Source organism: Moschus berezovskii, chromosome 26, assembly GCF_049115385.1.
Source record: "Moschus berezovskii isolate FMDL1 chromosome 26, NW_MosBer_1.0, whole genome shotgun sequence".
NCBI classification, from domain to species: Eukaryota; Metazoa; Chordata; class Mammalia; order Artiodactyla; family Moschidae; genus Moschus; species Moschus berezovskii.
Genome location: NC_142485.1, coordinates 9,527,752 through 9,542,770, shown reverse-complemented (window position 1 = coordinate 9,542,770; position 15,019 = coordinate 9,527,752). Strand labels below are relative to the sequence as shown.

The window sequence follows — 15,019 nt, the reverse complement described above, 5'->3', positions numbered from 1 at the left end:
GACCTGGTCTCAGACTGTGTGCTCAAGCCCCACAGTTCTTCAGCTCTGCCCCAAGTCCAGAGGCAGAACCCTCAAGCCCCACGACCTTGACTCCAGATGCTCTTCCCTCCATCTGAACACCCTGAGTGGGAAAAGTTGTTCTTACCTCGTAGTGGGCCACACGCTGAGATTCCGATATCAGCTGTGCGCTGCACACCTTGCAGTAACTGTCTGTAAATAAGTCCTGATCGATATCGGAGGACTTCATCAGGCTAAAAGAGAATCAACAGAAAAGAGAGATGAATCCACCACCTTGGTGTTTATGTGGGACGTTAAGGGTGTGAAGAAGCCAGGAGCCGGGTACCAGATCTAACAATGGTGACAGCAGGGGGAGATCTCCCCACACTGTTGGGGTGACCATGTCAGTCACCATTAGAAAGTGTGCAGTGGACCATTTTCTCATAAATGTTCAACACTTGGCTGATACTCTAAAAACCTGAAATCCAACTTTAGTTTTCTATGTATGACAAATCAGACTTATGTCTACTCTACTGCTAAGAATTTATGTGAGAAGACATCTTCAAAAATAATTTATATTACCAAAATACTGTAAGCACCCAATATAGCCAAGAGTAGAAGGCAATGGCAAGCCACTCCAGTACCCTTGCCTGGAAAATCCCATGGATGGAGGAGCCTGGTAGGCTGCAGTCCGTGGGGTCGCTAAGGGTCAGACACGACTGAGCGACTTCACTTTCCCTTTTCACTTTCACACATTGGAGAAGGAAATGGCAACCCACTCCAGTGTTCTTGCCTGGAGAATCCCAGGGAAGGGGGAGCCTGGTGGGCTTCCGTCTATGGGGTCACATAGAGTCGGACACGACTGAAGTGACTTAGCAGCAGCAGCAGCAGGAACTAGGTTAAATGAATTCTGATACATCAGCATGCAAGAATACTATATACCTCCCAAATCCACACTCAGATCAAATATTTTCATAGAATATTTAGTAAAGTAGGAAAATGTTTACCATTAACAGCAAAAGGCTTACAAATCAGTATGTACAGTATTATACTAATTTCTTTTAAAACATGTAGAGGTGTGCAGAAAAACATTCCAGGACGTTTTAACAGAATGTTAGTAGCAGCTGTCTTTGGGAGATTATAGATAATGACATGATTTTCTTTCTTCTTAAACTTTCTGCAATGAATATGAATTGCTTTTGTAGTACAAAGAAACAGGTTAGCTTTGTCAAGAGCCTTGTGCAAACTCAGTCACTCAGCCATGTCTGACTCTTTGTGACCCCATGGATTGCAGCCAGTCAGACTCCTCTGTCTATGGGGATTCTCCAGGCAAGAATGCTGGAGTGGGTTGCCATGACCTCCTTTAAGGGATCTTCCCAACCCAGGGATCAAACCCAGGTCTCCCGCATTGTGGGCAGATTCTTTACCATCTGAGCTACCAGGGAAGCCCCAAGGGGCTTCCAAGCAATATCAAATAGAGTTTTGAGTTCAACAGCTACACTTGGGGACTTCCCAGTTGGTGCTAGTGGTAAAAAAAAAAAAAAAAACCTGCCTGCCAATGCAGGTTAGAAGTAAAAGACATGGATTCATTCCCTGGGTCAATCAGGAAGATCCCCTGGAGGAGAACACAGCAACCCACTTCCGTATTCTTGCCTGGAGAATCCCGTAGACAGAGGATCCTGGCAAGCTGCAGTCCTAGGGTCACAGAGTCAGACATGACTGAAGTGACTTAGCATGCATGCATGCACAGTTATACTTAGACAATTAAAAAATAAAATCAGACTAAACTACTGCTTTATCTTGCAAGCCTATATCTTGTAAAGTGAGAAGCCCTCATGATTCCTACTGACTTGTCTACATGTAGGGCAGAGGAAATTCATAAAGATTATTTCTACCCCTCCATACCACAATTGAACCTGCAAAGGCAAACAAACATCCTCAAATTCCAAACTCTGAATTAAAATGCAGCCAGGGACTTCCCTGGAGGTCCAGTGGTTAAGGCTCTGAGCTCCCAATTCAGGGCACACAGGTTCAATCCCTGGTTAGGGAACTAAGATCCCACATACTGCACAGCATGGCAAAAACAACGCAGCCAAGGTTCGCAAGTTTGTGAACGAGATCTGACACACAATGTCACCACCCTGGAAACACACACCTGCACATCATGATGCTTTTCTCCAACCCAAAATTTCACTTCATCTTACCTCCTACCTGCCAGGCAAAGAGTAAGGACTCTGCCAGGTGCCAAGGCCAGAAAAGCCCAGATGGCAGGGTGGGGTGGGCCCCTGCAACTCAGCCAACTCCAGAGCCCTCACTGTACACATGAAACTGCCGAGAGCCACACTGCTGACACTTGGCACGGCCACAGACACTGCCCAGCATCCGCGGTTCCAATGCCCACTGTCCAGCTCCATCCCAGGCGGGGCACAGCTTGCCAGCTACAAGATACAGATGTGTCACTAGGCCCTGTAGGCCTGTTTTCTTCCTATAAAAACTGAGAAAATACTATTTTCCATGCCTCCTTGGAGAATTGCGGGGAATATCAAAAGAGGAGAAGGTAATGTAAACTGTAGAACTCCCTCTGTTTGAAAGGGATCACTATCCTATTCTTAATGGCATTCCAATGTTGGTAAAATATTGGGCAAGTCTTGATTAATGCAACAAATGAAAGATTGCCATCCAATTGAAGACATTTTTACAAATCATCTGAATAGTTGGGTCGCTGAGCTTTTCTGGTCCACTGGTTAAAGATCCACCTGCCAGTGCAGGGGACACAGATTCGACCCCTGATCCGGGAAGATTTCACGTGCCTGAGGGCAACTAAGGCCATTAGCCACAACTACTGAGCTCTCTAGAGCCCACGCTCTGCAACAAGAGATACCTCCCATCGCCGCAACTAGAGAAAGCCCGTGTGCAGCCACGAAGACCCGGCACAGCCAGAAACAAATACGTAAAGAAACAAAATTTTATAAATAAATGCATTTGAAACAAATAAATAGCTGTGTCTCAAGAATAAAATATCTGCCTGAAACAAAAGGCTGCCTGCCTCAACAACTCCAAAATCCCTTTCTACCTTGACTTTGGCTGTCTTGGCCCATGAGGACATCTGTATTAAGCAATTCAAAAGGATTCAGAGTTTCTGCTGCCAAGAGACAAGAGCACCTGTGGTTTCCAATGCCCTGCGTTCCGACAGTAATGCCAAGGGGTAAGGACGGGTGATTCTCGCGGCTGAAATGGACCTGTTATTTCTGGAAGGATCATTCTGGGCAGACAGCCCGGTCAACCTGGAGTTCAGCACCTATAGAGCCTGGAGGTTCTCCGCCTCACATGACAACCTGCTCCAGAGTCTGGCAGCACTAGTCCTTAAGCACTCTTTAGGTTGAATCAAAATCCGTTCCCTTATGCATTCCATTCATTGACTCTGGGAACAATACAGAATAATTCTACTCCCCTTCCTCGTGAAGTCCCCTCCTTCAGGCACTGGAGATAGCTCTCTTCCATGTATTCCCAACCCCTGTCCTCCTTTTCATCTTGGTCTGTGTGTATCTTTTTATGGACCATCTTCAAAGGCAGCGCCAAGAACAGTATGAAACATTCCCGATACGTGGGCAAAGGATCACAAATCCAAATGACCCTCTGAAATATCTACTGTCATTTGCAACGGTCTGTATTCACAGCCTGGAATGCAAATGGAGAGGAGGCGCTTTGGTGATGTGAAAATGTAGTACAACATTTTGAAATGTCAAATGGGAAAAGAAAACTCGGGAAGGTGTATTTTGAAGCCAAGTTCCTCTAAGCAGTTGTGTTTAAATATTATCATGTTCCCTGCTATTTCTAATAAAGAAGAGCACAAAAATAGATTCATGGGTGACCTGGTTAATAGGAATCTCCAGACTCACTGCATACTCCCTCCTCATTATACAACCAACTGCAGAAATCAAACAGTGTGAAAGGATATTCAAGGTACATGGCGGACCAAGTGGGGCCCGTAGGAGTCTGAGTCTCGGTAAAGCAGCTGTGCAGCAGAAATAGCTTTAAAGGCAGAATATAAAGTGTGTATACTTAAAAAAAAATCAAAGGAAGAAGAGAATATCCTGGCTTTTTCCGCTGTTTTGTATAAGAATGTTGACTTGAATAAGCCCACATGCAGGAAAAGGACCATAAAGACCCCTCCCCAAAATTGACAAGGCCTGGAATAAGTTAATTTACAGTAGGAGACCATCAGGGAACAAGTGTCTGTCTAGTCTGTGCAGGAGGCCTCTTCTCCAAGACACAAGAACTCTCTCTGTGTTGGTTAATTTAGACAACCAGAAGGTCTGATTTATGATTCAAAAAGTGGAACTCCCAAAGGGGAAAGCTGCCACTTGCTCCTCTTCTCCAGCTTGTTTAGAAGAGGATCTTAGCTTCCCTAGCCCTCAGAAGTATAGGAGAGCTGGGAAGAAAAGGCAGGAAAACTTGACGCTTTCCTTGGCCTTGTCCATGGTGCTGAATCATCAGCTAGAGCTGCAACAGAGCTGGACCGTTGATCACTTACTGACCAGTCCTACTGGCCCAGAGCCAACGCGTGGTGACCCCCAACTCTAAGAACATGCTGACTGTACTGAACTCTGAGGCACTGGGACACTGTGATGGAGGAGAAAAAAGTAAGGAAAGGGAGCAGAGAAGGAGTTTGATTTCCGAGACTTGAAACTGACCTGAACAGAAGCTTTCTCAGTATTCCCCATCCTGGCACATTTCAAAGCAAACATTGAAGGTTTGAAGAACTTCAGCTCTTCAACATCCACAGAGGAAGGTGCTACCTGTAGTTTAGGAAAATCAAGGCCCAGAGTAGAACTGGAGGCAGTATTAGAAGAGGAATGTGGTCAGACTCTTCTGTGCCAGCCCAGGTCTCTATAAAGCAACAGACCTACTTAAACATGTATCAGTGACAGTGGAAGGTGCAGAGGTAGAGCTGAGGACAATAAAAAAAGAAAATACAGAGGGGGAGCTTCTGTTTATTCAGTAATGGTTTGGGGTGACTTCCCTGGTGGCCCATGGGTTAAGAACCCCCCTTCCAATGCAGGAGACTCAGATTTGACCCCTGGCTGGGGAATTAAGATCCCGCATGCTTGGGGTAATGAAGCCTGCGCACTGCAACTAGAGAGGCCATGTGCTGCAACCACTGAGCACACAAGTGCTAGACCCCATGGGCCACAACAAGGGAAGCCGACAGCCTGCACAGCACAGGGAGAGAAAGCCCACACACTGCAACACAGACACAGCACAGCCGAAATTCAAAACAACCAAATAATGGTCACCGAGCATCTACTGTGTATCAGGGTGACATCGGGATAAAAGAAGGCACACTCCCTGTCTTCCAAATCTTTCTGAGCCATTTAATGAGAAGACACATACCCACCAAATACCTAAGACACAGGCGGCAAGTATAATGGGCTGGTTTTTTTTAAAAAAAAAAAGCTACAGGATTTAAAGAGATGAGAAGAAACTTAAAGAACTCTTCCAGTTCTACTAGAGTTGAAAATTTGAGAACGGATAGGATTGGACTGAAGGGAAATGGGTTCCAGCTCGAGCTAATTCTTTTCCCCAGCACAGGAAAAAAAAAAAAATCTTGCTATCGGTAGACATAAGAAGACACATATGAAGGGCACTGGCGGGGCTAATTCGGGATTATGCAGCATAAGGAAGGAGGCAATGCAATGCAAGAAGAGAGGGGACAGCAAGCTGAAGGTCCAGATGGAAGGAGGAGAGGCTGGTCCCAACGCACTGCTCATGGAGCCAGGGATGGCCTTTTTCAGGATCTTCAAAGGCAGATAGGGAAGCGTTCCTTTTCTGCCTCTTCCTGCTCCTCAAGAGCAGATTTGAGGAACACAGGCTGAAAACCCAAAGAAACCAGAGGCTTGGTAGCCAAGACTGATATTCCTCATTCCGTTCCATTTCTAATAATGCTAAAATAGCTTCTGTCTCAAAACTCCCCAAACCCACGCAGGGCTCTTTAGAGGAAAACAAGACACTAGTTCAGATCCAGGTTTGGTCCCTCACCAACTAGGTCTGTGAGCAAGTTATATATCTTCCTTGAAGCCCTGTTTTCCTCATTTGTGAAATGCAGTAAACATTCTCCCAGGGTCACTGTGAGGACTGGAGAAGATGCAGATGGAAACCATCTAACAAAGACTGCGACATACAGCAGACACCCAAAACCAGATATTACCACCACTGTTACTAATGATATTATTTTTGTATTACCGTTATTCTTATTTTCAGGAAGGAGGCTGTAAATATTGAAGCAGAGTAATAAATAGAACCACCTTCAAGAGTAAGGGGGCGATAACCGCGTCGGCGTGCTAAAATCATAGCCTTTATTGCCATCACAGGTGTTCTGCTGTGTATTAATATCATGCACCAAGATGTCTTGTTTTCACTGAATTCCACTGGCAGCTGATACTGGGGCTGGATGCCTGTGAAGACCCCATACTTCATGCATGTTTCCAATCTCCTCTTGTTGTCAGGAGGCGCTGACAGTGACAGATGGAGCATTTTGATAAGAAGTGCGTCCCACCCTCTCCCCTGCCCACTTGCATTCTTCCTGCTGTGACCTGCTCCTGGGGGGACATAAAGGAAGAACACACCACCCAAAGGCTGGACATGGACCAACTTCCTGCATGCACAGTCACTCACTGGGGTGGCTCTGTGATAGCCAACGGCCGTCACGATCCCCGGATGACCCTGCTGTGCCCCCGGCCCTTGGAGAGAGACACCTTCAGCACCTCAACTAAAGATGGAGATGTCAAAACTAAGACTGCGCAGCCACGTAAATTATATTTGTTAAAAAATAGGATTTAAGACGCATGGCGATTTCAACCAAAGAATTACTCTCGTCCTTAGGGGCAGATTTCTGCATTTCCCAGACTGCCAATCCATGTGACTTTGGGAACTCATCAGTATCAGTTCAGTTCAGTTGCTCAGTCGTGTCTGACTCTTTGCGACCCCATGAACCGCAGCATGCCAGGCCTCCCTGTCCATCACCAGCTCCCGGAGTCCACCCAAACCTATGCCCATTGAGTCAGTGATCCCATCCAACCATCTCATCCTCTGTCGTCTCCTTCTCCTCCTGCCCTCAATCTTTCTCAGCATCAGGGTTCTTTTCAAATGAGTCAGCTCTTCGCATCAGGTGGCCAAAGTATTGGAGTTTCAGCTTCAACATCAGTCCTTCCAGTGAACACCCAGGACTGATCTCCTTTAGGATGGACTGGTTGGATCTCCTTGCAGTCCAAGGGACTCTCAAGAGTCTTCTCCAACTGCATAGTTCAAAAGCATCAATTCTTCGATGCTCAGCTTTCTTTATAGTCCAACTCTCATATCCACACATGACCACTGGAAAAACCATAGCCTTGACTAGACAGACCTTTGTTAACAAAGTAATGTCTCTGCTTTTTATTTTTTATTTTTTTATTTTTATTGGAGGCTAATTATTTTACAATATTATATTGGTTGGTTTTGCCATACATTGACATGAATCCGCCCCAGGTGTACATGAGTTCCCCCTCCCAAACCCTCCTCCCACCTCCCTCCTCCCCTTGTCCTCCCTCTGGGTCATCCCCACATACCAACCCCGAGCATCCTGTAACATGCATCAACCCTGAACTGCCGACTCATTTCACATATGATAATATACATGTTTCAATGCCATTCTCCCAAACCACCCCATCCTCACCCTCTCCCACAGAGTCCCAAAGACTGTTCTATACATCTGTGTCTCTTTTGCTGTCTCATATACAGGATTATCATTTGCATCTTTCTAAATTCCATATATATGCGTTAGTATATTGTATTGGTGTTTTTCTTTCTGGCTTACTTCACTCTGTATAATAGGCTCTAGTTTCATCCACCTCATTAGAACTGATGCAAATGTATTCTTTTTAATGGCTGAGTAATACTCCATTATGTATATGTACCAAAGCTTTCTTATCCATTCATCTGCAGATGGACATCTGGGTTGCTTCCATGTCCTGGCTATTATAAACAGTGCTGCAATGAACATTGGAGTACATGTGTCTCTTTCAATTCTGCTTTTTAATATGCTGTCTATGTTGGTCATAACTTTCCTTCCAAGGAGTAAGAGTCTTTTAATTTCATGGCTGCAATCACCAATCTGCAGTGATTTTGGAGCCCAAAAAGATAAAAGTCAGCCACTGTTTCCACTGTTTCCCCATCTATTTGCCATGAAGTAATGGCACCGGATGCCAAGATCTTAGTTTTCTGAATGTTGAACTTTAAGCCATCAATATCAGGGGCTGCATCTAAAATGACTCCTCACAGTGCTGGACCCTTGTGAAAGCTCTAGACCCAGAAGGAATAAAGATGTGTACTATGATAAGCATATTAGGTGGGGCTCCTGAGTTGAGCTTAGTGCTAAGGGCCTTCCCACCTGACTTCATTCTTCCAAGAGGCAGATAGAGTCATCCTTCTCACTGACCAGTTGAGAACCGAAGGTGAGGATGGAGTAAACAAGCCTGTAAGCGGCAGTCAGGTACTAAGGCCAGGCTGACTCTGTGCCCATCGGCTCAGCCCCCATCCTGACTGCCTCCCTGTGGCAGAATTCAGCACAGTGAGCCCTTCTGTCTGTTGTCCTACTGCTCATCTAAAGAGCCACCATTAAAATATGAAAATGAAAGGCAGACACCCTGCCCGGAATTCATGTGGGCAGATCCTAGGGAGCCTCAACTATCCAGGTGAAATCTGGGAAGCTGGAAGTGACCTCAGGGCCCATACGCTCCTCTCTGCATTTATCGGAGTCAAACTGGGAGGCAGGGCCTTCTTCCCATTCGTTCTGCCTGCCCATCTATAGTCTGACTCACCCTCAAATTTGATACCTATTCCTGGTCCCCCGGCTCAGCCTGAAGATGCAAAACCACCCCACCCTCCCTCCAGTCCAGCTGGCTCTTCTTAATCCAGCCAAGACCCTCCACGGCATGCCACGTGCCTGCCCCCAGCAAAGCACTGGGCTCCCGCGGCCACCACTCTGGGCAGCTCTGCCCCCAGTGCCCAGTGTGGGAAGACTGGACTCCTGTCTCTTTCAACTTGGACAAGCTGAACAGTTGACTGAAAATGCCACCAATTAAAACGAAACTGCTGCTGGTTGTGAATGTGAAACAGCCAGGAGGCATGCCACTGCCATTTAAAATCAGCCACACTTTTTAAAAAAGATTTTTTATGTGGGTCATTTTGAAAGTCTTTTATTGAATTTGTTACAATATTGCTTCTGCTGTTTGTTTTGACTCTTTGGTGGCAAGGCATGTGGAATCTTAGCTCCCCAACCAGGGATTAAACCCACACCTCTTGCATCGGAGGACAAAGTCTTAACCACCAGGGAAGTCCCCCAAATCAGACACACTTTAATATTAAAATTATTAATATCGAAAAGGCTACTGAAATGGTTCCTGTTTTGTTTCACCAAAATTGGAAGGGATCAAACTCTGCTCAGAGGAGGAAAGGAATAAGGATTGGGGCTGGGCCATTCTCAGCACAAAACAAATAAGCCGTGGCCTTCTTCTCTGTGATCCTCAGAGTGTTTATCCCACTTGAAAAAGGGCCCAAATTGGAGCCCACCTCGGTGTTCTTGTGGCTGGGTCTTGATCTTTGCCCCACCCCCTTCAGGCCCTGCCACTGTCCTTCCAGGACACAGAAAACAACTTTCCCACTCGCCTTCCTGGCCTTGAGAAAACTAAGATTTGGAGACAAACACAGCAGCTTCTAAACGTCTCCACAGTGAGGTCCCACCTCCCTCCAGCGCCTCTAGGGACCGGGAACCCCGACGGATGGGCCGGGTCTGTCCTGTCCCTTCACACCTCTCTCTGCTTGAGTTGGGGGATGCAAGACTGGTTGCCATGACAGCAGACCAAGCAGCCTTAGAAGACGAAGGAAAAAACAACATGGAAAGTGCTCCAGAAATGGAAGCATACTGGACTTCCATGAAACAGTGCCCAAGGGAGAAATGGGGCAGAGGGCACACAACTGAAGCCGCCGCCCGGGACCAGCTCGCAGGGTCTGCAGAGTCTGCACGCTAACATTCCTTTCACCACATACCCCCAGGAGGCAGGGCTGTGGACCTGGAACCTCTGTGAAGTGGCTGAGATCAAGACAAACGTCAGCCTGAAGAACCTTAGGGTTCCCTGTTTCTTGGGATGAAGCCCTCTCTGCTGATTGGCTGCTGCCCCCTCCCCTCCCTGGTGATGCTCAGAGGCAGGAGTGTGGCGGTCCAGGTCCCTCCCCATTAACCACCCACAGGCAGGCGAAAGCTCGAGTTTCCAGCCAGAGTTTGCATCTGCATTTGCCAGAGGGGGAGGAATAAACTGAGGTAGAATGGCCACGTGAATGAGGGCGCACAGCACCCGAGGATGGAGGAACCGTGGCAATCGAAAGTTTACACGGAAAGGCGGGTCAGAGAGCACCTCCCTGAGATCCATCCTACAGAGTCAAAAACTAAACTAAAAATAGATACCCCTTTAGGATCCACACAGAGAAGACACAACGCTCCTTCTCTGTTGGGGGCGGGGCGCGGCGCGGTGGGGTGGGAGGAATCCCTCACACCACTCTCTTCTGCTTGGCATCACCAGGAGCTGCAAGGCTGACTCACGCCCCTTGAATAATTTTGATGGCACCATTTTCTGCACATGTAAAATCGGCCTCCGTGATCCTGACTCAGAGGCGCCTGCATCTGCTGGGCCCACACGCCTTACCCCAGGCCCCGGGCCATGGAACCGTATCTGTCAGTCTTATTCACATACAGCCCAGGGCTGGCCGAGGACACCCAGAGTGGTGAGTAGCAAACAAGCCCCCAGCCTGGGCCAGCCTCTGAGGATGCTCACACATGCACCTGCTCCCTGGGCACTTGTCCCTCTCCAACCCCTTGTGCCCTGTCAGGATGTGTGAGTTTGGGCTGTCAACTCCAGCAGGCTCAGTGGAGCCCAAGGCTCCCAAGGACTCCAGCCCCTCAGACTTGCCCTGGCATTTACTGGACAGCCTCTGCCCGAGACCAGCATCTCCTACAGCCTCACTCAGATCCCCTTTAATCATCACCTGGGTTTTGCTGAGCATTTACTATGTGCCAGCATCACCCTAGGCACGGGCAGTGCCACAGAGAACAGCTCCTCCAAGGCTCTGATCTCTCAAGAAGGTTCGCACACTGGACTCAGTGCACGCCATTCTGCAGAAACACACCCATTTGGTTTTTCCAACAGTCATGTATGGATGTGAGAGTTGGACTATAAAGAAAGCTGCTGCTGCTGCTAAGTCACTTCAGTCGTCTCCGACTCTGTGCGACCCCATAGACGGCAGCCCACCAGACTCCCCTGTCCCTGGGATTCTCAGGCAAGAACATTGGAGTGGGTTGCCATTTCCTTCTCCAGTGCATGAAAGTGAAAAGGGAAAGTGAAGTTGCTCAGTCAGGTCCGATTCTTAGTGACCCCATGGACTGCAGCCTACCAGGATTCTCCACGCGTGGGATTTCTCAGGCAAGAGTACTGGAGTGGGTGCCATTGCCTTCTCCAAAGAAGCTGAGCACCAAAGAAGAGATGCTTTTGACCTGTGGTGTTGGAGAAGACTCTTGAAAGTCCCTTGGACTGCAAGGAGATCCAACCAGTCTATCCTAAAGGAAATCAGTCCTGAATATTTATTGGAAGGACTGATGCTGAAGTTGAAACTCCAATACTTACTTCGGCTATCTGATGCAAAGAACTGACTCATTGGAAAAGACCCTGATGCTGGGAAATATTGAAGGTAGAAGAAGGGGATGACAGAGGATGAGACGGTTGGATGGCATCATTGACTCAACAGATATGAGTTTGAGTGAGCTCTGGGAGTCAGTGATGGACAGGAAGGCCTAGCGTGCTGCAGTCTGTGGGGTCGCAAAGAGTCAGACTTGACTGAACGACTGAACTGAACTGAACACAGACTCACAGACTTAGAGAAAGAAATTTTGATTCCAGGGAGATGGGGGAAGGATGGGGGAAGGGATAGTTAGAGAGTTTGGGACTGACATGTACACACTGCTGTATTTAAAATGGATAATCAGGACTTCCTGGGCATCCCAGTGGTTAAGAATCTGCCTTGTAACACAGGGGATGAGGGTGTGATCCCCTGTCTGGGAAGAGCATAGCTAAGCCCATAAGCTTGTGTGCTCTAGAGCCAGAGAGCCAACTATGGAAACCCGCATGCTCTAGAGACTGTGCTCTGCAACAGGAGAGGCCACGGCAGGGAGAGGCCCACACTTTGCAACCAGAAAGTAGTCCCTGCTTGCCGCATCTAGAGAAAGCCCACACACGCAGCAAGGTAGACCCAGTGAAGTCAAAAATAAAATATTTGAAATGGATAAGCCACAATGACCTCCTTGTATGGCACAAGAAACTCTGCTCAATGTTATGTGGCAGGCTGGATGGGAAGGGAATCTGGGGGAGAATGGAGGCATGTATGTGTACGGTTGGGTTGCTTTGCTGTATGCCTGAAACTATCACAACATTGTTAATCAGCTATACTCCAATATAAAATTTTTTAAAAAAAGAAGAAACGCCATTTGCTTCCATAGAGTATGAATGGATAAACTCCAGCGCACCTGCCAGGCACAACGGGCCAGAGCATTTTCTTTCTCTTTCTGCCCCATCAGAGGGGAGACACGGAGGGTGGGTGGAGAACTTGGATTTTTCCTTGGTTCATCCCTTCAAATGAGAGCAAACACAGAGCCCCCATCTCAGGAGGAAAGCCAGAGACAGACAGAAAAAAATAAGTCACTAAGCCACAAAGAGCAGGAGAGGGGAGGAGAAGGTACAGGGGAGAAGAACACGCCGTTTATGTTTTCTGTCACCCGTTCCATCAAACTAAAGGGCTGCGCACCCAGGTGGAAAAGCCACTCACGTCTTAAAGCCCAGGCTCCCACCCTGCCCCCACCCTCTGACTCGAAAGAAGAAAAGCAACGTGGCTCCTTCATTTCCCAGGGTGCCAGCTGCCTGGGTGGAGCAGGTGCACCCTTAAAACAGGTGGATTTTCTTAACAAGCTGCAAGACCAACACGAGCTGTCTTTGGAACAGTTGATACAAGCCTTCACAAATACAGTTCATGAATAAGTATTCCATTACTGTAACTTGTTTATGTGATTTATCTTCACAAGACCGTCACTGTTCTGCCCCTACTGAACCAGACAGATTGAGGGCAGATCTCAATGCAACCATCATAGCTGGGGCTTGGAGGCACAGTTATGCACCTGTAACCTACCGCAAAGGAGGACAGAACCAGACCGAGCCGAGCTGCTGCGGGGGAAACGATCACTCTTATCCTAATCTGTGCCCCGACGATGCAGCCTGGCTCTCCGTCAGCCAGCCAGCCAGCAGGCAATCTCAGCCCCGTTTCCCCGCCCCCCCGCCAAGCCTGCTTAACTTGCGTTGGCTTCTCAGGGGATTGCTCTTTGGTCTTGATTTCCGGGCTGCTTTTCCTAAAATCAGCAGAATTGTAGAGCCCCTGTAATAGTGCCTGGAGTGGCCAAGATGGAAAGACACAGGAATTAAAATGTCACAGAGGCAGGGGCTACCCATCCACAAACTGACAAAAGCCTTCCTGTGGATCTACCTGTTTTGTGGTTCTTCAGTCAGAACGCCTCTTCCCATCTGAGAGTTGCTTTGAGATCTTGTGCCGTTTCTTGCCTTGGGATGCAGTGAGAAGTAGCGAAAGTGATGATAGCTTAGGGAATTCAGCTACCAGGGGAAGGTAAGTATAAAAAGGTATGTGTGCTACGCTCCTGAATAAATGATAAAGGGATTGGTAAAAATGAAAATACCTCTATCATGTGTTGGTAAAGGTGTGGACACATGGTGTCCATTTTTGATAGGAGGAACAGTTTAGCATAATCTAATCAAGCTAAGCGCTCTAGCAACTGCACTCCTAGTCAATAGAACTATTCTCACTCAATGAGGACACAAGGCGTGTCAAAAATGATGATGGTGGCGTTGTTCAAATACCAAACCTGCAATCACCCTGGCATGCATCTGCCAGAGGGAAAGGAACTGACCAAGGCAGAAGCGCAAGGTGAATGAGGGCCCACAGCACCCCAGAGTACGGACGAACCATGGCAATCTAATGCTTACACAAAAAAGTGGGTCAAAGAGCACCTGCCTGAGATCCTTTCTACAAAGTCAAAAGCTAAACTAGAAACAGATACACTCTGAGGATCCATGTAGAGAAGACACAACTCTGAACATGTCTGGCAAAACGTGAGGATCAGATTTAGGGTGGTGATTAGCACAGAAGGGCAGGGGGAGGGAGTCATGTGGCTGGATCCAAGCTGTTGCGAGATCTTCACTTTTCTGTGGAAGCTGTCGTCGGGGGTGGGGGCTCACTCTGTTATTAAAGATGGTAAATGATAGTGATGATGATGGTAGACATAGACAGACAGATGGTGATGCTAGATAAAAGGATAATAAATGGATGGATGGCCAGACAGACGGCTGACAGCTAAACGCCAGAGGGATGGATAGACAGATGATGACATCAAGTAGATAGCCTCTATGCACCAATGATGAGAAAGAATGTTTTGGAAACAATCCTCCACACTCTCTGTAACACAGACATAGCTGTACTTTTTCTTTTTCCCCAACCACAAAAAAACAACTGAGTTTGGCATCCTCTCTGGCAGTTAGTGTTCCTTAGGACTAGTTCTGGCCAATGCAATCTGGGACGAAAGCAGTGTGCACCCTTGCAGGCTGGTTCTGGAAACCCTGCTCTTCCACCTGAGGGTTGGGTACCCCTGCCCTGATCCCCCTGCCTCACATTAAAGTGAAACCTCTGAAAGCCTGAGCTTCTGAGGGACCATGTGGACTGCAGTCCCACGTCCCCAACCCCAGTTGCCGACTGGATGTTCCACAGTGGAGAAATAAACTTCTGATGCATTGAGTCACTATGATCCTAGGGTTCACCTTGTACAACCCGAACTAACTCAACTCAAACACAGGTATCATGGGCACGGCTGGAAAGCAGTTAC

General features: G+C 47.6%; 1 protein-coding gene across 1 annotated transcript in view; it reads right to left on the bottom strand.

Moving 5' to 3' along the window:
- The window catches only part of ZMAT4 (zinc finger matrin-type 4), a 371,285-nt gene that overhangs the window by 297,040 nt on the left and 59,226 nt on the right, over nucleotides 1-15,019 (bottom strand). Inside the window, exon 2 of the mRNA XM_055416278.2 lies at nucleotides 146-251. Coding sequence (XP_055272253.1) covers nucleotides 146-247 — 102 coding nt within the window. The 5' untranslated portion in view covers nucleotides 248-251. The remainder of the gene's footprint in view (nucleotides 1-145; nucleotides 252-15,019) is intronic.